The sequence below is a fragment of the Colias eurytheme genome, chromosome 4, assembly GCF_061535395.1.
Source record: "Colias eurytheme isolate Ceu_HAF_F1 chromosome 4, ilColEury1 Martin Lab GWU primary, whole genome shotgun sequence".
Taxonomy (NCBI): Eukaryota; Metazoa; Arthropoda; class Insecta; order Lepidoptera; family Pieridae; genus Colias; species Colias eurytheme.
Window position 1 is genome coordinate 326,355 of NC_142983.1, and position 22,987 is coordinate 349,341.

At 32.8% G+C, this 22,987-nt stretch overlaps 2 protein-coding genes across 2 annotated transcripts; one reads left to right on the forward strand and one right to left on the reverse strand.

Annotated features, from left to right (window-relative positions):
- Positions 1-3,809: 3,809 nt before the first annotated feature.
- On the reverse strand, positions 3,810-20,323 carry LOC149908719 (NF-kappa-B inhibitor cactus-like). The gene is made up of 5 exons (XM_090120310.1): positions 19,776-20,323; positions 16,382-16,707; positions 9,058-9,146; positions 6,485-6,685; positions 3,810-5,267 (listed from the first exon to the last, which is right to left on the reverse strand). The coding sequence occupies exons 1-5, from the start codon at positions 20,117-20,119 to the stop codon at positions 5,184-5,186; spliced, it is 1,044 nt and encodes a 347-aa protein (XP_089976436.1). The 5' UTR covers positions 20,120-20,323; the 3' UTR covers positions 3,810-5,183.
- Positions 20,324-21,049: 726 nt separating this feature from the next.
- LOC149908720 (DNA replication complex GINS protein PSF1-like) lies at positions 21,050-21,936 on the forward strand. The gene is made up of 3 exons (XM_090101545.1): positions 21,050-21,124; positions 21,210-21,274; positions 21,477-21,936. Exons 1-3 carry the CDS (start codon positions 21,053-21,055, stop codon positions 21,925-21,927), a joined length of 588 nt encoding a protein of 195 aa, XP_089957671.1. The 5' UTR covers positions 21,050-21,052; the 3' UTR covers positions 21,928-21,936.
- Positions 21,937-22,987: the final 1,051 nt, after the last annotated feature.

The following is a 22,987-nucleotide window of genomic DNA, read 5'->3' on the forward strand; positions in this document are numbered from 1 at the left end:
TTTTGTATGTCAATACTTGCGAGTATAAAATGCACAAATTTAAATTTTTAAATATACTTACTACTATCGCACGTAAAATATTTATAATTTTCTCGTATTCGAATTTTATGTTTAATACAAACGAAAACAGCGAATGAGGAATAGAATTTAATACTTACATTATTAAATAATATTCCTCAGTATAATTTTGTTTTGAAATATTGAGGTATTAAATTTTGCATTTTTTTTAAATTCTCCTTTATACAATTCCATCGCCCTCTTGAATAAAATATAAGTTTTATCATGTTAAAGGGTTGTGACAATTTAAAGTATACAATATTGAGCTTTATACGAATTTAACCGTCTCGTTATCTCAATAAAAATATGCCAAAAGTTTCATACTGATTTTTTATATGATTATACTTACATTAAAAAAATAGTTTGTTCTTTCAATATTCATTTATGAATTTATTTATTTTGAGCAAGCGAAATTAAACAATTTGAATCAATCATGAGTTCACTAATTAGTCAGATAGGCATTTAGTTATTCCATTTTTCCAGTGCTTTGTCATTAGAATCTAAAATTTCTCCAGTAAGAATAATCATATTCAGTAATTAAATCATTCCCATGAATGAACAATTTTTACATTTCTAGATATAGATATGTGATAAATAAGATTGAAAACATATGCATGTAGCCATATTTCACTATAATAATTATGGTATATAATATATTATTATCATATCATAAAACATTCAATCGGCAGATATTTAAATATATTTTTATATGTTTAATTTTAATATGTGTTACATTCATAAGTATAGTATAAACCGGGCCAATAAAAAAGTAAATTTTAATTCATAATGGCAGCTTGTGATTCGCTTCTTTATTGGCGCGGAATATGATGTTATTTATTTTATGAATGAAGGCTATGATATAAGTGAACATTGGTAATAAAACGGGGCCTTAATTTTATCTAGGGTTCCAGCACGACATAAATATTGTTTATATTAGAAAATAATAGACGTTGTATATTGTTACTGGTGTTTTTATTTTAAACCTACCAAATAATACACACATTAACTACACATATTAAGTTTGTAGACTATATGACTATGGCGTTAACTGGTAAAAGAATATCGGGCACTAATCGTTTTGAAATTTTATCTGTCCATTTTTCGTTACAATACATCCTACTAATCTACTAATATTATCAATGCGAATCTTTGTATGTTAATTTGTTACTCCTTCACGCAACAACTGCTGAACCGACTTTCATGAAGTTTGGCACACACATAGAGGGTAATTTGAATCAACATAGTTTTTATCCCGAAATACCCACGGCATTGGAAAGCTAGTTTTCCTTTGACACGTGGGCACAGAATACATAATAGTAGCTAAACGCTACAGAACGGACACTCTCCGCCTCCCGCCAAAATTAAACTTACCTCACCCCCGCGCGATCAGACATAAAATGGGCCATATTTTTCTGCAAGGACGATACGCAACGAAGATTGACAACATTAATCAAATTGACTTAAAGTAATTTTATTATTTTGGATTTGTGATTATCGTTTTTCGTAGAAAATGGTTAGATATTGTGCTGTTTACGGATGTATTTCATCAGAAAAACGCGAATTTTTTTTTACGCTAGTCACAAATGTGCCAACCATAAAGCGTTAACACACACATTTGCAGTCTCTACAGTGTGACTGTCAAAACGATCATTTTGTATGGAGTGTCCGGGGTGTGACGTGGGTAAAAACCTAGTTTATAATAATATTTGAAACCAACGAGAGAGAAAAAAATAATGAAATCTTAAAATAAAATATTTTTTATAAGTTTAAAGTTTGTCTGTCTGTCAAGACCCTTTTTCTCAGGAACACGTATCAAGCTGAAATTTATATCGAATACTCCTGTCTATGGTACCTTGATGCTGTGAAAAAATCAAACGTATGCAACGCAATCAAAAGATATAGCTATAATAATTAGGGATGTAACGATACCGATATATCGGCCGATATAATCGGCAAGCCGATATATCGGTATCGCCGATTATAAAACAACCGATACCGATATCAAACAATTCAAAAAACCGCGCCCAATGAACGATGCGGGAGGACGCCCGCGCGTGCGCACTTTGTTTTTTGAAAAAACTCTACCAAAAGTAAACTTTTATTAAGAACTGATTGTATGTGTATAATTACTTAAAGTTTAACTGACTTTGCAAAATAATAATACATAATAAATGGTTACAAAATAATAAATGGTTTTCTTGTTTTTTGATTTGGCATTGTTATTTAAAAGAATACGATTTACAGTTGAGTCTCTGTTAAATGTTGGTAACTTTTATGCATAATTCACTATTTATTTTTCTACCAAGCCATCGATATCGGTATCGGTATCGGTATCGCCGATATTTTATTACAAATATCGGTATCGGTATCGTATCGGCAAAATCATGTATCGTTACATCCCTAATAATAATATTTTTTTTTACGGCTATATCGCAAATTTCGACATTCGCAAGGGAATCAAAACCTACATTGTACAACCCGTGTCCCGTGAACACAGTCTTTTTTTGTTTAAAGCGTGTCTCATAGCACAGATAAAGAAAAATGGCTAAAACATAGTAGGGCTCACGTCCCCCCACCCTGGGAAAGCGCCTGGATATATTAATAAAAATTTTGCCTTTTATTTTGTAATCTAAACATTTTGGCATGTAATTGGTATGTTCCTATTATCTGTTAATTTAGGATATGGCCGTATCCGGTATCATACTTCCGCAGTGGCCATTGATGCAGCTAAATTATTATGTAATAATTAATGTGTCGGTTTTATTTAAAAAAGTTATCTCTAATTCCATCCAAATACAATATATTATTATATGACTATTATATGAGATAGTGTTAACATTTTCTCTCAAATAGATTTTCAGATAATAATATAGCGTATCTAAATCATGCTATAGAAAATTTTCTGAATTTTCTTTAAAAATCAAAGTATGATGCTGTCTTGTTATTATAAATCTATACTAGCTGAAGACTGAAGAGTTTGATTGTTTGTTTGAACGCGCTAATCTCGGGAACTACTGGTCCGATTTGAAAAATTCTTTCTTTTTCTTTCCCATTTATCGAGGAAGGCTATATATCATCACGCTAAGACCAACAGGAGTGGAGCAATGCGGGTGAAACCGCGGAGCACAGCTAGTAAAAGTATATAAAGCTGCCTTGTTATTAGTATCAATTTTCTTATATGTGTATAAATATTCTATGTACGCATACAGTACTGATTCTACCTTTACCAGGACTTAACACAAATAAATTTCAAAAAGAGGTAAATAAAAAATACCGTTAAATATATTAAAATTTTTATTGAATCTTATACATACATTTGTCATAGTTTATACAAATTAAAATTATACGTTTTATCGAAGGTGAAACCTATATTTTCGAATACATAAAATATGAATCACTTTAATGTTTTATGACTTCTTATATATTTCAAAATGGCTATATATTTTTACTTCTAGAATGTTTGAATTAAAATTTAAATGAATCTATATGACCTAATTACAACAGATATATACGATAATTGGAGTAAGTGTCTGAATACTCTTATTTATTCATCCGTGTTTATAAAACATAGATTATATATAATGGACTCTCTTCACAATCGTAATCGCCGTTACGACGGCAAACATCGACCATCATTTGTTGGTCCAACGTTGCCCATTGTGAAGAGGGCCCATAATAGTGCTAGTGCCATGCACTGATAAATGACAGATATTATTGCACAGATAAAAAATCTCATTGAAAATCTTTGCTCATTTTCGTAAAGATTATAAAACCTCTGCCACTGCTTTCGTTTGAAAGTTGGTGCGAAGTTAAATATCTTTTGTTTAAATGCAAACATTATGAAATCACAGTTTTTATTAAAACGGACTATATTCATACTATAATCTATTAAGGAATTTTACTAGATAACTTTTAATATCAGAATTATTATTTTTCTATACAATCATAACGGACCCCAGTTTTTATATTGGATCCATCGAACTCAACAATTTACAACGAAATTATTTGTCCAAATGCTTTTAAAACAAATAAATACGATTAAAATTTGACGAGAAAGAAAAGACAAATACAAAAACCGGTAAGACAATACATACATACAAAATAAAAACAAATACATAAATAACATAGTTTAATAACAGTCATAACATACATCAATATAAATATAGGAAGACTACACTATATTGACCTTACAATGGCATAGGTCAAGTCTACATTACATATTTATCTCTTTTCTGCAATTACATCAGAATCGGTTTAGTCATTTAGCCCTTTAGAGCAGACAAACTGTAACAATTTTTAAATTATTCAATTCGCTTCCGAGTGTGATGTTAATCTTTTAATTTTAAAGTAAATAAAATAATATTAACATGTTTATACAATTTTAAAAACATCCAATAAATAATATCATGCTAACATTATTTTATTTATTTTACATGAAATGTTTTAAAAACAAATGTTCAGGTTCATTACAATTTTATATAGCCTTATAGTAATTTACAAAATATATAAATACATAAATTCATAATATTACAAAAAATAAGGAATATTTTTGGTCAAGGGATTTTTTTTGTATATTTTGTAAACTACTATAATACAACAATGATTACATGGTACATTCATAAACGTTTTTCATAGTTTTGGCGCGCTTTTTGAATAAGGAATCAGAATTATTTTGACTGTTATTTTTTAAATTCGTGTGTAAAATTTAATATTTACATTTATTGTTAGTTACCTGTAATTTATTGACCCTCGTATCTTATAAATGCAATTCACATTTTCCTTAAAACCCGACTGAAGTTACACACAAGTCTACATATAATTAAAGCTATTACATTCAAACATACAGCTGTGAAGTTAGTTACAACAATTCTGAGACTTAAATCTATGAAATCCACACTAAATAACATGACAAATGTATATTTATACTATGTTTCAATAGAATTTGCCGCGCTTTATTTTCTTAATAAAAAAAACCGCGGTCTTTAGAAAGCGCGCGAAAAGCGAACTCTGCTGGGATTGGTCGATTTTTTCGCGTCATAATAATGTCATTTGATTGGCTGTTTAATCACTAAGCGTTTATGAATGCCACGTAATACTGTTGTTTGTGTGTTTGTCTGTTTGTGTGTTCAGGCAACGTTGATGGGGTTCATCTGGTTCTGGCAGAAGTTTGTTAAGAAAAAGCTCTCGACGTCACCATCGCTGTCATACATCTGGAAGAGATAAATACATTTTATTGAACACAAAATTTATTACACCATTAATTTTTAAATGACAAATTAAATCTATTGTTTATCTTCATTAATTTATATTTCTTTGTTTTATTTAAAAATGATGGTTCCTAGATTAAAATAAACAAATGACGTATCGGTCCATCGTCCTAAATAAGATACGAAAAACCGAAGCAAAGGAGCTAGTTAATAAAAATAATTGGATTTTATTATTATAATTAATAATTTATCTTTATTTATTAATAAATAAATAAATAAATAAATAAATAAATACTTAATTATCAAAATTTTATTACGTTTAGAGTTCAATATTTAAAGTTTATCACTAAAGCTAACTAAACCGCAATGTATTATTGGATAACTTATTCAATACAAAAAATCAAACCTATTAAAATTCATTGTGAATTAATTAAATATAAAACACGTTCAAAGCCTTGAAAAACCGACGTTGCGATGCAAATATTTAGAATATGCCTGCTGTTTTTGTTCTGATAAAACATTTCGATCTGCCATTTTCCCTATTTACATTATGTATTAGGTTGTCTTCATACATGGGTCATAAGTTTAATATGAAAGATAAAAATTTACAACATAGCCATTGAAAAGAAATATTGATATTACAGAGATAACGGTTAAATTATTAGTACGTTGGCAAATTGTAGAGAAGCGTGTTTACTTGGCAAAAAAAATCAACAACAGGTCTATTTATAGGCCTCTTAAACATAAAAAGCTTTAAGCTTGTTATGACTAATAGCTGGCGTTCGATCAATACTTTTTTCGATGCTGTGTGAATTTTTTGCCTCATATAATAAAAGTTTATAATTTTATTATATTTTCTATCAATTTCGTTTCCAGTTGGAAAATCTAATTATTATCGAGAAGATTTCGAGATTTCCTAAATAAATCACAAGCTATCTATACGATACAGCAGGCAGCTCATAAAATTTAATAAAAATTAATCTACGATAAAACTGGCTGGATTTATAAATTAAAAAAAAGCTCTTCCCAATTTTTTTAAACTTGACACAGGCACATTGTACAAAACTCGTGGCCAGAAAAGAAAAAAAAAACGAATCCCTACGTTTCAAAACTAGCCACAAAAAAAAAACGAATTCCATAAAAGAAAAAAAATCCCAACTATACTTGACACTTTAACTGGCCACCCACACCCGCAAAATTAAAAAAAAAAACCAACTCACGTCATCCTCGCTGTCACTGTCATCATCATCACGTCGCAGCAAGTCCACGACCACGCGGGAGGCGACGCGGCGTGCGGTGCGGCCCGCGTAGTCACGCGTGTCGCTGGCCAGCTTGGGACACCGCTCGAGCAAGTGTTTGACGAGCTGTGTGTCGCCGCGCTGCGCCGCGATGTGCAGGGGCGTCCAGCCCGCTAGGCCTTCCTGTTGGAGGATGTGATCTTATAGAAACTTTGCAATTTGCAAGGGTCAACAAGGGAAAGTTTATAGAAAGAAACGAATAGGTACAGGATAAGTTACATTTAAACAAAGAAGTTATATAGAAGAAGGTATAGAGGCTTCAGGAATAGAAAGTAAAAACTAAGGTCGCGGTTACCCATGACCACTGCAAACAATGGCACCTAAATGGCTATTATTCGCATTATTTACATAATTTAGTAACGCAATTGCTAACGTCTTAGCATTCGCGGAAGAATTTCTTGCTAGAAGTTTCAAGTTTAATTGCACCTGTATCTTCTATTGCACGCCTCATAAGCTAAGCGTTTTGCACGCCTCATAAGCGAAGCGTTGAGGTGGGTACTACTGTCACTTCGCGCAAAACATCTGATTTTTCAAACTTAAAATGTCTTTATGTATCATACATTGCACTTGTAAGATAATACATACACACACATATTAAGAAAAAACACTATTTTTAACGTTCATGATATTTTTGATGTCATTTTTGTTATTTAAACTAGTTAAAAAACAGTTTAAAAAAGTTCTGTCTTGGACGTCCGTGTGTCTGTATGTGCGGATCCTTTTTCTTGTTAACACGATAGCGACCGAAATACTTTACTAATCGAGTCTTTTTTTTTCTCTTACGCTTGAGTATGCTCAGGAATAGAACCCTTTCATTTTTCAGGGTCTGATTCGATGTGGTTTAATTGTTATTAAATAAACAAAAATAATAATTAATAAATATTTATTAAAAAAAAATTATGAGGCGTGCACTTTTGGATTTTCCAAATTATTTGTATTTACTTCTCTGATGACGATTTATCGCATGATACTGCTTTTTTATTTTATTCCCAGCTGATAACAACTACGACAAACAAATTTGTTACAAAAACCAACAACAAGGAAACTTATCTAAATGGGCCACACGAGATTAAATGTTTTGAATAAGTATACTCTTAAGTTATCGGTATCGAGAAATCAGTATTTCTGCTATATCAACAAGCACTTATCTTATTATAAACTAAATCCAATAGAATTTCGTAAATCGTTTAGCAATCTGCCAGTCATTAATTATACAATCATATTATAATGGATATGTTTGATAGAACATGCAAAAGAGTCAGGAAACAAAACCTAACTATACGATTAGTTTAAATATGCAAAAACTCGTTTTAACGACTCGTTACTTCCTACAGTCCTTGCTCATAAAATACTTCGTCATTTAATAGCAATATTATATCCCGATAATTTGATAAGCTTGAGTGGCGATAGGAATGGAGATATAGAAGCAGTCATGCACCTAGCAAACAATTATATAATTATCAATGTCAATGATTACCCAAAGGTAGCAAGTAAGGCAAAGTGCAAGGTAATTGTATCGAGGGTGTGTGAAAAACCCCGTTATCGTTTATCTGTTGATTATTTGCGGGTTTCCCAACGCAACGTGACTTTGAGCATTCTAACAGTGAGACGGATAATTTTAACCGTATTATACTCTGCTCTGATGTGAAAGCTGTTTTCAAATGCGATCTGCTTTTTGTTTATATGATTCGTGGTCGAGTAAATACCTACTTTCCATTGCAATATACACTAGTAACAAATTACAGCTATGAAGGCTTATGTTCTGGCTTTAAACTTGGGTTCATAAATTAATTATAATCAGAAGTCGTTTGCCGAAACTGCAACCTGACCACATACTTTGGCAACTTTTCTGTTACTTATTTTAATAGATATGTACATATTAGATTTTTCTCTACGTCATACTTTTCCACTATTTATACCTAAAAATGCTCTGGGTTATTTTTATCGCTACACAAATAAACAACGAATACTTCCCAAATTGCAAACCGCAGAACGGTAAATCACTCTTTCTTTCCCTGTGTATATTTCGTTTTACTTTTGATTAATAACGTGCGAATGTTCGAGGAAAATATACACCTATGATGAATGCGTAAATGCTTTGGGGTTATTCCATAAATCAATGACAATGCATCGCTTGATAAACTTCCAGAAATATTCAGAAATTATAAGAATTGTTTGTACTTATATGGGCATGTGGAAATAGCCACCTAAGTCCATCTTATAAAGGCCTATTCTAAAGATTTGAACAACTACAGGCGGATTAAATAAGTTTCAAAATAAGATCATATCTAAGAGTTGTAGATAGCGAATTTATATTATTATAGATTAAACTTAAATCACGCCTTAATTAAATTATTTTAATACTTTACTCAATGAGGATAAAATTTTGACCTCTCGACCTTTTGAGCTTCGAATTGAGACGCGGAAGAGTATACAAAAGATAAAATCTTATGGAAATAGCTGTTTACGGAAATAAATATTTAAATAATACTAACCATAGCATTAATATCAGCGCCGTAGTAGACTAGCATTTGTATTAACTTCACGTGACCGGCGGAAGCTGCCAAATGCACGCAAGTCTGACCTGGAACAAGAAAAAACACTATTAGTTTAAAATAAAATTAGTAAAAAGTAAATCGACATTTTAATACACATTAATTGTGTTAGATAATGAATATGTGAAGTGTATAATAAACAGGAAATAGGCAAGGTGCTTGTATGTCCGTGTGTCTATTACGCCTCTATGGATGACGTGAACGTGACATTTGAAAAAAAACTTAGTAGATAAATTAATTTTTTAAGTTTCAAAGTTAACAGGCTGAGATACGAATGGTGTAGTGAACGAACAGATTTTTGTAGATTGTTATGTAAGTTTACTAGAATCAGAAAATTTAAAATTATATAATCATAGTTATGTACCAGATAATTATTTAGAGAACGTATATGTAATATTATTATCTCCGATATTATCACATCAACAGCAGTGATTTCATATATTTAAGATTAAATTTTCAATTCTATTTCACAGAAAATGGCTTTATCAACTAGATAAACATAAAAAAAATATCTATGACAAAAATTTATAAATTCAGTTATTTCAAGCCTATATTTTGTCTATGATTTAGATAAGGTAATGAAAATAAAAAATATTTAATAGACCATTAAAAACAAATTGAACCGCCAAGCTGACCTTTCGCCTTTCAGAAACACCACGTAACAAACGGAGCTTTGTCGATGACATAATACCTCATAATATATTGTATTACATTAATCGCTAGCATTTGCCTTGTATCCACAACTATAGTCATAATTTATGTAATTGGACATAAGTTTAAAAATATTTATTGTTTAATTTTATTCGAAAAAAAGCAATGATTGATTTCATTAGATTTTAGGTCCTTGACAAGACCCCTGTGCAACCCCATTTACGACACAATAAACAAATATGAATGACAGATATCATTGTAATAGAAAAAATAAATTAAAAATACATTGCTATTTTAGATACGACTTAATAACCTTAGCGTATACACAGAAACCATTTATCAACCAATTATGTAATGCATGTACGAATGGCAATGTAAGTCGAAAGCCAAAATAAAATCAGAGTAAGAAATTCTAAGCACGCATATTCAGCATCTATAAGAGACGTTGGCCTAATTCCAGCAGTATTTTCGACTTTACCCAAAATAAATCGCCGGGTCATGTGCTTTTTATATCGAGACGCAGCTACGATCTATTATCTACGTCCAGTCAAATGTTAAGTTTGAGAAATAATTCAATAGCCTTGAAGGAAATGACGTCACCTGGGACGAGACATTAATATATTAAAAACATCACACCGTCAATTATATTTGCTAGATGAGCTGATGCAAATCATTAGCTAGTGACACCGATACTATTTGTTTTACCTCAATTTATGCGTCTACATCAATGATGCTGGCGCTTCCTAGAAATTCTTATCATTTTCTTGGAAAATTGACTAATCCTTACACGGTCACGAATTGCATACAACCTCTACTCGTGAAAGAAACTTTTTTTTAAAGTTTGGACCATTTGTCTCTTAGTAATATAAATAGCACTTTTTAAGTAATGATCTGTCGAATGTTCGACTCTCATACTTTTTGCTTAGAAATTGGAATATTTGCCATCGTATATAATTATATCGATTTACTACATTCAAGAGTTCTCAGTTCACATGACAACTTGTTTGACAAGACTATTATATACAGTAGCTGCGTCAGAGGCAATATTGTCTTTGCATATTTGTATGTCAATGACACAATAAGGTTTTCAGCGTTGTAAGAATCCAGCAGATTCAATATACATGTATCATGAAGTAAAATATGAGTTTATAATGATCAAGAAGACAATTACGAATTGTTTTGACGCCGATTTATAAATTAGTCATTAAATATTCACGGATTGCGGTGGACACTGGACTGGCTTGTGTCACAGAGGATTAAAACATGGTATAGTATAAGTAGGTGCGTAGATCGAGCGCAAGCGGCGAGGCGGGTGCGGGGCAGCGGCGCGCGGGGGGCGGTGGGGTTTTCCCAACAATGTGGCGATCGGCGCGCGCGCTGTTGCCCTCGCCATATATGGTTGACGATGTTTTCACCGTTTCCGCGTCTTGGGAGACGAGTGAATAATATGCAAAGGTTTAGTCTCGAAAATTCTATAAAATTTTTATGACGTGTGAGAATCTAATCGGATGCAATTGTATTCTCAAAATCTACAAATCACTATTAATACTGCTTACATTTATCAGAAACACTTTACACTGCTGCTTAATTCAAATTGTAAAACTGATAGTCGGGAATCCCAGTTTTATTATAACAGCTGATAACAATTCAAGTGATTGTCATTGTTTCATACGCAAATGAAATAAAAGCCTCGAACGAAATAACCTTCAAGCAAGTAACTGTTGTTTTGTGATCTTATTTTCTAATCATCACAGACAGCTTGGCTTCATTTAGTTCCAGCGCTTTCTATACTTTAGAAAGCTAAGCCAATAATGAAAACGATAAAGTTAGTGAGTGCTAAGTTATAAATGAATTATTAAACATTTAACTACATACTAAATTCATCAACCATATTATCGTTTTGACAGCGTTCATGAGTACCGATAAACTGCGGTTCATTTTAGCATATTTGCCTGATAAGACATACAATATCAACATTGTATTAAAATAATCTTAATTTCGCTAAATCCTTCATAAAATGCTTTTAAATTGTTTAGATAAATCAGACGAGTGCTCTTAATAGTGTAAAAATACTGAAAAAAAAAATATCAAGTATAAGTTTCTACTATATATTATATTTCCCGTAAATGTAAACAAGGAATAACAAACATTATAATTTCTCAGAGAATTTTATTCAGTGGAAACCGGATTTAAATTGGTTTTCCAAAAAACCGGTGCGGTCATCGGTTTACCTAATGTCTTTGACCACGATCATACTATAATATGCAATGATGAAACAAGGAGTAGGTAAATTTATAAATTACTAATACCTTTATGATCATATAGTATTTCTATGAAACGGCAGAATGGTTATCGATTACGTTTTGTGTTCCAAACCGTAAGGCGCGGGACATATACAAGCGGCGCGGCGCGCATCGGGCGCACCGCGGGCGCGCCAGCCGGCGCGCCGCGGGCGCGCCAGCCGGCGCGCCTCGGGCGCGCTGCCGGCGCGCCTCGGGCGCGCTGTTGGCGTCCGAAAATGATATTTATATAGAGTGGTTAAATGCATTTTCTTCATGCATAATTTAGTAAAATTATGTTTTTTGTGCTAAAAGAGATTTGAAAGTAACGTTAATTTGAAAGTAACGATTTTGTTTTGATAATTCCTTGTAAGTAAATAGCGAGGATAACCCCACGATTGCAAATATATCTTTGTTGGAAATGTTGGAATTTACTTGGAAAATTTTATAGTACTTTTAAAGTACATAATTTTAAAGTAGTACTGGTGTAATGATGGAAGAAAAGAAGGTTAAAATAACACAAAATTTATATTGTACTAGCGGTCCGCCCCGGCTTCGCCCGTGGTACATATTTCGCAATAAAAGGTAGCCTATGTTCTTTCTCAGGGTCTAAAGATTATCTGTGTCAAATTTCATCAAAATCGGTCCAGTACCTAGTTTATGCGTGAAAACCATACATACATACATACATACATACAAACCTTTCCTCTTTATAATATTAGTATAGATAAAATATGGTTTTCAAACACAGGTTTACATTTAAACCATATAAATCTTATCATTAAAATCTCAGTTCAAAAGTATTTACAGTACTGATCATTCCACAATATTATTACAATTACAAATAAATAAAAAACACAATCAAAATCAGGATTATCTTTATTTCTGACATTGTAAATACATGGGAACTTTCATTATGCTCTTCTTCATTTTCACTTTCCCTACTGCCATCACCTGTGTAAATCATTTCATCGATTAATTCAATTCACCTTTAAAAACAAAACGAAGAAGGGTATTTAATAGCAGCTCTATATAATTCCACACAGAGAGAACACATTTTTGACTGACAGGCTACCGTCTCCTATAGACCGGGAGATACTGACACAAAATTTCGAGTCATTTGTAACAGGATGGCGGTTCTACAGGGGTCTTAGTACGCAATGACAAAAAGAAAAACGATGGTGTGAACGCTGGTACCGGCGGCTTAGTCGCGTGGGCGTTAGTCGAACTCGTCGGAAAAATAGCGAAGTCAAACGATTTGTAACACAAAAATTTTAGAATTTACCGATAGCCCATAAAAAAGAAGTAGGCGGTAGTGTCATGCCATACTTTTCCGGTGTGACTTACAGCCCGCCATACATAGACGCGAATGTGTTGATTTAAAAAAAACAATTCAACCATTTGTACCAGGCTAACTTTTGCACAGGTAACCATCGTCGTGCAGCCATTTACGAAAATCGCCATGCCATACTTTTCGGACGATTCCAAATGGTCGCCATACCGCCGAAAATCTGCAAATTTTTTTTTTGTAACAATTGTAACAGACAAATGACTCGAAATTTTGTGTCAGTATCTCCCGGTCTACTACCACCCGATTTGTTTTTGATTGTGTATGACCGTGAATTGACCTCTATTTGGGGAAGCGCGCCTGCGGTACGCCTGCGGTACGCCCGCGGCGCAACGGTGGCGTGCCGCCTCGACGCCTGTCCAAAATTCTTTCATACAAAATGTATAAGAAGGATGTGGTGCAAAACAGATTGAAGAGGCGCGCTTATGGCACGCCCGCGCCCGCACCGCTTGTGTTTGACCCGCGCCTAAGACAGATAATTCAAAACAAACTGCGCGTTCAAATTATCGTCATCAGATAAGACATGTTGGGAATCCCGCGCGTCGGATGCCTTCGGGCTTACTTTCACCTGGGAAATACCCAGATGTATATCAAAGGCTTTGTTACTTCTAACTGCCATTATACTCGTTAGTTCGACCTGCGGTTTTCCTTTCATGCCTTTTCAATAGCTCTGTGTTTTCCGTTAACGGTTCTTTGAATTATATTTTTGTGGGTTGGGCTGCGAATTTTCGAATCGTGACTAACATAAACGGGACGAAATTCTTTTGTAATGGGGTCAGAATGTTAACTTCAGCACATTATACAATCTCCGTGTAGCTGTAATGTGATAGTAATTTACATAATGTTATAGTCCCCAGAGATATTATCGTGTAATTCATCATATCAGTGCATAGTTGTAACATGAATAAATTTATAGTCGACCAGAGGAGAACGCTTCGTACATAGTGATTAGCAAAGCAAATTTGAATTTTATTGCATGTAGCGTCGCGTCGAGCCACAAAGGTGACACACATAATTGATACACGTGTCAATGTTCGTTTATTTATCATTGAAATCATATGAGGTGGGAAAACCGCAACATGTACGGTGTACACAGTGCCCACGTAACGCTGCAATTAGCACGGCGGCGTGGGATACCCCGAAGAGTTCGGAGAGTGGTACGCTTTCACCGCGAGCCGGTTCGCTCGTTATGCGACCACGCTGGGAATACCCATCATGTTGCGCTGCCACCGATCTACCGTAATTTACATCAGTATTATTAACGCCGAATCTTTGGGGAAATCCGACATTAATTTTGTTTAATTCGTCCGTCCCATTATTGTTCACGTGAACGATATTAAAACAAAAGTGTTGAAATTTTATGAATGCTCTTCTAACGAGGCCAGGCCGATGGGTAAAACCTTACGTAAACAGCGACTGAAACTTCCAAGGCGAGGACAAAGCATTGCATAACATCGGGAAAAACCGCACGTACCTACAGTTGGTTTATTTCAGAAACTAATACGCTTTTAATGCTTTCCGAAGACCAGGTAAAACCTTGTTTATTTGAGGTTGCAGGAAATAATTTATTGTATTTAAGATGAATTCGTTTGCCCCAAAGCAATTTATTTAAGGAAGATATTAGCGTTCGTATTATAATATTGACAGTTGTAAGTATTTATGCGTAGGCACTATTTATATTGGTATACGTAGCCTCACGATTCACATCTACGTCATAATTGTACAATCTATTCTGACGTGTACTGAGCAATGAGCATCAATTACGCCTAAAGTAAAAGTAAAGCTGAAAAGCTTCTAGTGATTTCCAAGAAGTGAGCGAATGCTATCAACCCATCAGCTGTACTCCCGCGCGTGACTCGCTGAGGATTCAGATTCCATTGATCGTAATGGAGGCCTTGACTAACACCTTCACGTCTGATCACGTAAACAATGTCTGTGTTATCTAAACAGGTTTGCTACTCGACACATCCTAGTGAAACTGTTTTTTTCTCTAATGACGTGCGCGTTCGCGTGCCCGTATCCTAGGCAATTTCTTGACAATAGCTATGAAGGTAAACGGCTTGATATCCGGCAGGTTAATATCCGTTATAATTTCTATTGCAAATGTCATCACTCAGACGTTTTTTCCTTAATCGCCCTACGCTGTCACGAGCGCGTAAGCATTCAGTAACCGTTCTAAATCCTAGATTTACGATCAATAAATACCAAGTATGACCAGTTTATACTGGTTGCTGCAATAAATGAAGATCATACAAAAACTTTTAAAGTAAATAATTTCGACGATGATAATCGTAAAATTGCATATTGTTTAAGTGCTCAAAATTCCCAAGATCGATACGAAAAATAAATTTCCTAGTCATTCTTAAAGTGATGATTTTGATTTACGTCATGCAAATAATATTTTAGCGAATAATAGTCTTTATGTTCAGAAATCCGATATCTAGTCATGCGGCGGTCGATACGTCCCTTGCCGTCGTCACAGCAGAGGTCAATGGTGCTTTGATACGGGTGATATCATTACTATTTTTTGATAAATAAAATTATTTTATGCTTTATTAACATATTGTTGGGTAGTATTCTTAAGAATGTTATAAATATATTAAAATTTTAAGATGTATACTTCGATCTTTATATCGATCTAAATAGAAAAGCTAGTTAAAATAAGCACTACGATAGGTCATGTGGAATCAAATCATTAGCTTCTGAAATAGATTCAGTACATTAGAGCATGACTCAAATGTACTGATTTACTTACAGCTACGAGTTTAGCTGGACTAAACGTACCTAACTTCGAATATTAATAAACCACAATTAGACAAAATACAATCACAAATTGTAGGAAAACATCCGGGAATACAGCAATGGGTAATTACAATGAATCAGATGAACTTAAACAAGGTAGTGAGCTATAACGACAAATGTTCACGGCATTTCCTGATCAGTTCTTCCAGGAAAATAGTAGATAGGTAAATGATTTAGCTCTCACCTCTGTAATTCTTCTGGTCCAGTATTGTGGATAATTTTCTAGGTGGGATTTCTGAACTGCGGCCAAGTAGCGCTTGGAGGCAGTCTGTGTTATTTCTCTCTACTGCTAAGTGGAACGGCGTGCCTCCCGTATGGTCTCTGAGGGCCAGTGAAGCGCCTGCTCGTACAAGCATCCTTGTAACGACCGCATGTCCAGCGAGCACTGCTAGATGTAGGGCCGTATGGCCATAGTCGTTGGGGATGTCGAGCCATGCTTTATCTGGGCACACCCTGATGAGTGTGCCCACTGATTTCTCACAGCCATGTACTGCAGCAATGTGGAGTTGTCTGCAATTAGGAGAATTGATTTTAGATATTTGTTTCGGCTTGTTAAGGTAACTTACGAGCAGGAGATTAAATTTTACGAGCGTTGGCGTAAATTTATGATATGCGATTTATGATATGCGATTTATTATAGACAAATTTTGGTATTCCATCAATAGTTAATTAAAAGCGTCTAGTATTTCATTGTTTTGATACCATTGTCGAAATGAAATATTGATATTGTAATTTTAAGGTTAAAGATTGCTTGTAAAATAGTTTTGAGTTGGAATTTATGTAGAAGAAAGTTTTTAATGAAATGAGATGTGTGTGATAAGAAGAAAAGCGGTTGGTTTGCATCAAAATCCAACAAGTGAATAGTTACATCGATCAATATTACCATTTCAAGATAATAATACCTCACATGAGTCTAACATTTATATATCATAAAACATTGTAGTATGATGTTGGTTTTTCCACACTATTGACCCTACAGGGAACCAAGAGCGAGTAAAAAAACCCAATGTTATGAGTATAGTAATATTAACATAGCTATGTTTGTGTAAATTAAACTGTAATTAGCCTAATAGCCTTGAAGTGGGAAAAAATATTAACGATTTGTGTTAAGATTGTTATTTAATACTTAAACTATTTGCATCTGAGAATAAATAGAATGAAATTTTAAAACAAGTAAGATATAAAATTAATCATAAAGTTTCAAATTAAATGGTAATTTATTTAAATAATGCTTTACGTATTGTATAAAACAAATAGTTAAAATAAACAATTTTACTATAACTTATTATTTTATTGTATTATTTTAAATGATTTGTGCAGTTGTAATTGGGATATAATTTTAATATTAACTAGCGGTCCGCCCCGGCTTCGCCCGTGGTACATATTTATGTTTTCTCTACATAAGAACCATCCTGGTACTTCAAGGAATATATTAAAAAAAGAATTATCGAAATCGGTCCACCCGTTCTCGAGTTATGCGCTTACCAACACATTTTGCGATTCATTTTTATATTATAGATTATTTAATTTAGTAAGTGTATATTTAAATGCTTTTGAATTATATTCTGTAATTGTGCCTTCTATAAATAAATAATTTATTTGTGCATATTACAAAAACTATGGACTAAATAAAGCTACTTTATTATTATGAAATACAAACAAACATGATTCTATAATATTATTTTCTTCTATATTATAATATATCCCTTCTTTTAATGCTTCACTACATAGTGTAAAACAAAGTCGCTTTCTCTGTCCCTATTTCCCTTTGTATGCTTAGATCTTTAAAACTATGCAACGGATTTTGATGCGGTTTTTTTTAATAGATAGAGTGATTCAAGAGGAAGGTGTTAGTATGTAATTTATTAGGTTTTAGGCAAAGCGCGCGAAGCCGCGGGCGGTAAGCTAGTAATGGAATAAACAAAACAAAAATGAATTGTAGTAAGCATAATTAAACAATGACATGATTTATTATAGTTATAACTGGATTTTATTTCCGTTATCTATATTAAACAAGCCTAACTAACTGATAAAGTTATCAGTACCATGCCACCTCTATGTGGTTGTTATAAACTTTATTATAGTTCACTATTTGCTTTAGTTTGTGTTACTAACTAGTAACTATATAGTTGAGTAAGCGCATAATACATATTGAAAAACCCTTGAGTTGAAACTTGAGAAACAATACTAGTTAGTAAAAATAATTATTAATATTCTGTATGTTTGATGAATGGCACCACCTCCTTGGTACAGTGGTTGGCGTTTGAGCGTAGAACCGAGGGGTCCTGGGTTCGATTCCCGGTGGAGACGAAGAAAAAAAAAATTGTTCGGTCTGGCAGGACACAGAAGGCTTATCACCTACTTGTCCCTAAAAAAAATCGATCAGTGAAACAGATGTATGAATAATGCATCTGCCCCTTACCCCACTACGGGGACACGGGACTTCACTATGTTTGATGAATGACGCTAAAATGTTTATTACATAGATAACAAATTAACATAAGTATGTTAACGCAAAATTTCTTATCTAAATATTCTTAAAACATTTTCACTCCTAATAATAAAAAACTTCACCAGAATTCTTTTCAGTTACATTAATATTTTAATTTATAAAACATAATAATATAAATTCAGTCTAAAAATTTATTTCTATAGAGAGAACAAACAGCAAACAAATGAATAAATATAAATATAACATTTAGGGCCGATTTTTCAATGCTCGGATAAAACTTATCCGTCCAATGAAGTATTACATGATAATATTAAAATGTCACGTAAACTGTCAAATACGGGCAATTAGAATACGTTTTTAAAATGGTAGTTTTATACATTATTCGACGAATAAGTTTTATCCAAGCATTGAAAAATCGGCCCTTAAAGAAAGGAATAGTTATTTGCCTTTAAAAATTATGTACTTTTTGATATATATCAGGTAAAAACAAAGTTACAAACTTAAATTTTATAAAACTACATTTTTTGTCTTTAACGCGGCTCAAGAGGCCTAGCTATAAATATTTGTAGTAATCATTATCTATGAGATCCATATACAAAGATATCAGTGTCATCAAATTATTCAATAATAAAATGCAGATAAGTACATGAAGTACTAATTGTATTTTGATAATAAACAGAAAGAGGAACAATGAATCAAAAAGGTTTAAATATTTCCTATATTCATTAAAATTGAATGAATATTATCTATTTCTATGATTCTGTAATCTTATAGTACATAATCTACGATGGAATCATATTATATTGGTATTAAGGAAAATCCGTAGCATGGAGAGATACAAATCTATACAATTTGTTGATAAGATGTTTGGTAATAGAGCGTACAAGTAGTTCATAAATAAGAACAACATAATATGATATATTTGCAACAGCATGATTTTCAATTTATCTTTTAAAGTTAATCAATTATTGTAATGTTGTTTTACTAGTACAGTATACAAGGTCACCAAACAAGTATGAAACAAAAAATAAGCATTTAAAAACAGATGCACCAGTCATTCTTATATTCCAGATGTTTGCATGTACAAATAACCATAAATATTAGTATAAAGATGTGTGGAACTTACGTGTCTCCGTCATCATCTTGTTGAAATAATATGGCGAGGGGTGGGATGTCTTGGGGCTTCTCGTTTCCAATTATAATAAGAGGCGGTTGGGCTACTGGCGTCGAATCGCTTAGGTTCACACTCGAAAGACGCTCCGATAAACATAAATCTAAACCACTATCTAAGTCCACTGTATCACTGATCACATTTTTGTCACTGCTCTCCTTTGGTGCTTCGTGTTTAGGCTCCTCAACCGGGTCGAATTCTTCAGACACCAGCTGTTCACTCAGAGGCCCGGATAGAAAACCAGAATCTGTGTTTTCATCCTCGTGAATTTTTGTATCGAAAACTTTCTTGGCACTCATATTGAATAACACTTAATTTAATTATAATAAAACACGACAGAAATCGAAATCCGTAGGTATATCACTTAGTATTAGCACCAACACACTAGCATGTTTAAAATTAATGAATTTATTTACGTCAACACAAAAACAACCATCGCACTAAACAATCGTGAATGCAATGCATGAAAATTAGTTTAGTGAATACGAAGCAGAGTTGTAGACGGGAGAAATGAAATGAATGAATGATTGCAAAACTATACTAACGCCCAGGAAGACGACAAACGAAATTAGCTCTTATCTGTACAAAATAAAGTTTATGTTCACATGATACATCTGACTTACAAATCAACAATGTTGCGTAGAAGGAATTTTCCCATGAATCGGATACGCGTACTAAACATATTATACATTGTCAAACCTTATTAAAATGATTATTAATAAAATTAATAGTAATATTGTGGTAATATTATAAATGTAATGGTATATTTCAAATAATATAATAACATGATTTTAAGTATTCAAAAGTATTTAAAGTATGTATAAATAGCTTTAGATACCCTATTATGTATTATAGAGATTGATTTTACAAGGGTAAAAAAAGTAGAGTCGTAGATAGGTAATCATAATAATAATTATTATTTTCGTACGTTATTTTAAGGTTATTTTCATATTTTGATCATCTGGTTTTCATTTCTTTTTTTTTTCTTGAAAGGCAACTATGGCAACTACCGCTAACCGCAATGCCACATTGACATTTAGTTTTTGACGTCTATCATTTTAAAGTTTATTTTCATTTTCCGTTGATTTTGTTTATGTTTAAAATATTTGACTAATAATGGTTTATTTTAGAGATATAAATGATTTCTATGCATAAAACAATTATTACTTTTATTTATACCCTAATAACTATCAAGGAGTTTATTAAAAAGAAAATTAATTTAATAAATAAATATGTTTGGTGAAAAAGTGATAGAACTGTTAAAAGAATCAGATAGAAATCGGGAGACACTAGACCAGTACAATGTAAGAATTAATAATTTATTTTAGTAAAAGCAAAAAATGGGACTCAAAAAATTTATGTACAGCGATTCTTAATTTTCTTTTACAGGACGAAAAAATACGGCAAATCATAGAAGAAATGCATGTTTTATTCAAACTGAACATGAATGATGCGTAAGTATATGTTATTTTTATTGCATCTGAAGTGTTAATGAAATTATTAAAATAACAGTAAGTAAAAATTGTCATTATTCCCTTCTTGTTAACTAACATCACAAGATGAGTTTAATTGTTATTTTTTTTGTAGGTAGATTGATATTTTTCATAGCCAAATTCTTCAATATTGTTATTATTAAATCCTTCAATCTAATTCCAGCAATGCAACAACTGAAAACAAATCTCTATGGACAACAGTGCAAGTTAGACATTCAGCTCTAGAACGCAATAAAAGATGCTTGCTAGCCTATTTGTATGACCGAATGAACAAAATCAAGACATTGAGGTGGGAATTTGGGTCTGTTCTACCTCCAGACATCCGGGAACTGTTGTCAGATAGTGAATATGAGTGGTTTTCCAAATATTCAACAAATTTAGCAACTTACATGAGATCTTTGGGACAAGATATAGGTTATAGCGGTATAGACCTCACAGAGAACTTGCGGCCTCCAAAATCTCTCTATATAGAAGTACTCTGTGTTGCTGATTATGGTAAATTAGAGTTGGAAGATGGTGATGTTATTCTGTTGAAAAAGAACAGCAGGCATTTCTTGCCGACATCTGAATGTCAAACACTTATTAGGCAGGGTATATTAAAACAAATAACTTAGATTTTATAATTATTAAAGTGAAACTTTTATTACATCGTCTCAAACTTTTTGGTCTGTGTAGCGCATGTCGCGTGTATCGCGGCTGCCGAGTAGGTATACCTACTCGGCAGCCGACCGACACGCGACATGCGCTACACAAAGCAGTGTTCGGAACCGTTCGAACAGTTTCACTTTTACCGTGGTTTCATAAAACCACACAACATTTTTATTTAAAGTCTTATTTGAATGATAGTTTAAACAATATTGAAATTGCAAGTTGTATTTTGTAAAGAAATTTTGGATTTTTTTGGATTTAAGATATTTTTCTATACCAACTTTAATAAATGATGATTGAAATTTATGAAAGTTATTTTATTGACAATGAATCCAACAAAACTATTTTAAACACTCGTTAGTTATTATTAAAAGTTTGCCAGGATGAGGTGAACATCATGCACAAATGTTTTTTATTTTGTTTTAATTAGTTTGATGAGTAAGTAGCTTAAATAAATTTCATTAAATTTCTTTAGTGAAACTTTCTTGATGTAAAAGAGTGGTACCTATACAACTATAAATGATGTATACTGCGCCATCTACCCACAAAGCCAAGTTCTAATGTAGAAATTAGATTACGAACTTCAAGTGTTTATAACATGGTTAAAAAAATTATTATACCTACCAACAATAAACGAATAGTTGTTAAGAACTAACCCCATAAACTATGGGCGATATTTTAATAATTTACGTTCATAAGTAAATAGTACCATGGTATATTATATATATAACTATTAGGTACATAATATTATTAGTTATATACAATATACCGGTTGAGCCCCGCGGTTTTACCCGCATTGTTCCGCAGTCCGCTTCTATTGGTCTTAGCGTGATGTTCAGTATACACTATATAGCATATAATGGACTATCTAAGAGTGAAATAATTTTTCAAATTGGATCCGTGGTTCCTGAGATTAGCGCGTTCAAGCAAACACAGAAAGTCTTCAGCTGTAAGATATTAGTAACTAGTTATAATATATTTACCTAGTATCTCCCAACATTTTTTTCATTACACAAAATGACTAAT

Bases quoted from the DNA above. Each gene is read 5' to 3' on its own strand.
- LOC149908719 (XM_090120310.1), bottom strand. From the start codon at position 20,119: ATGAGTGCCAAGAAAGTTTTCGATACAAAAATTCACGAGGATGAAAAC. The intron at 16,708-19,775 runs GTAAGTTCCACA...TCCTAATTGCAG, and splicing joins CAAGATGATGACGGAGACAC to ACAACTCCACATTGCTGCAG. The intron at 6,686-9,057 runs GTTAGTATTATT...ATCCTCCAACAG, and splicing joins GCGCTGATATTAATGCTATG to GAAGGCCTAGCGGGCTGGAC.
- LOC149908720 (XM_090101545.1), top strand. From the start codon at position 21,053: ATGTTTGGTGAAAAAGTGATAGAACTGTTAAAAGAATCAGATAGAAAT. The intron at 21,125-21,209 runs GTAAGAATTAAT...TTTCTTTTACAG, and splicing joins AGACACTAGACCAGTACAAT to GACGAAAAAATACGGCAAAT. The intron at 21,275-21,476 runs GTAAGTATATGT...ATCTAATTCCAG, and splicing joins AAACTGAACATGAATGATGC to CAATGCAACAACTGAAAACA.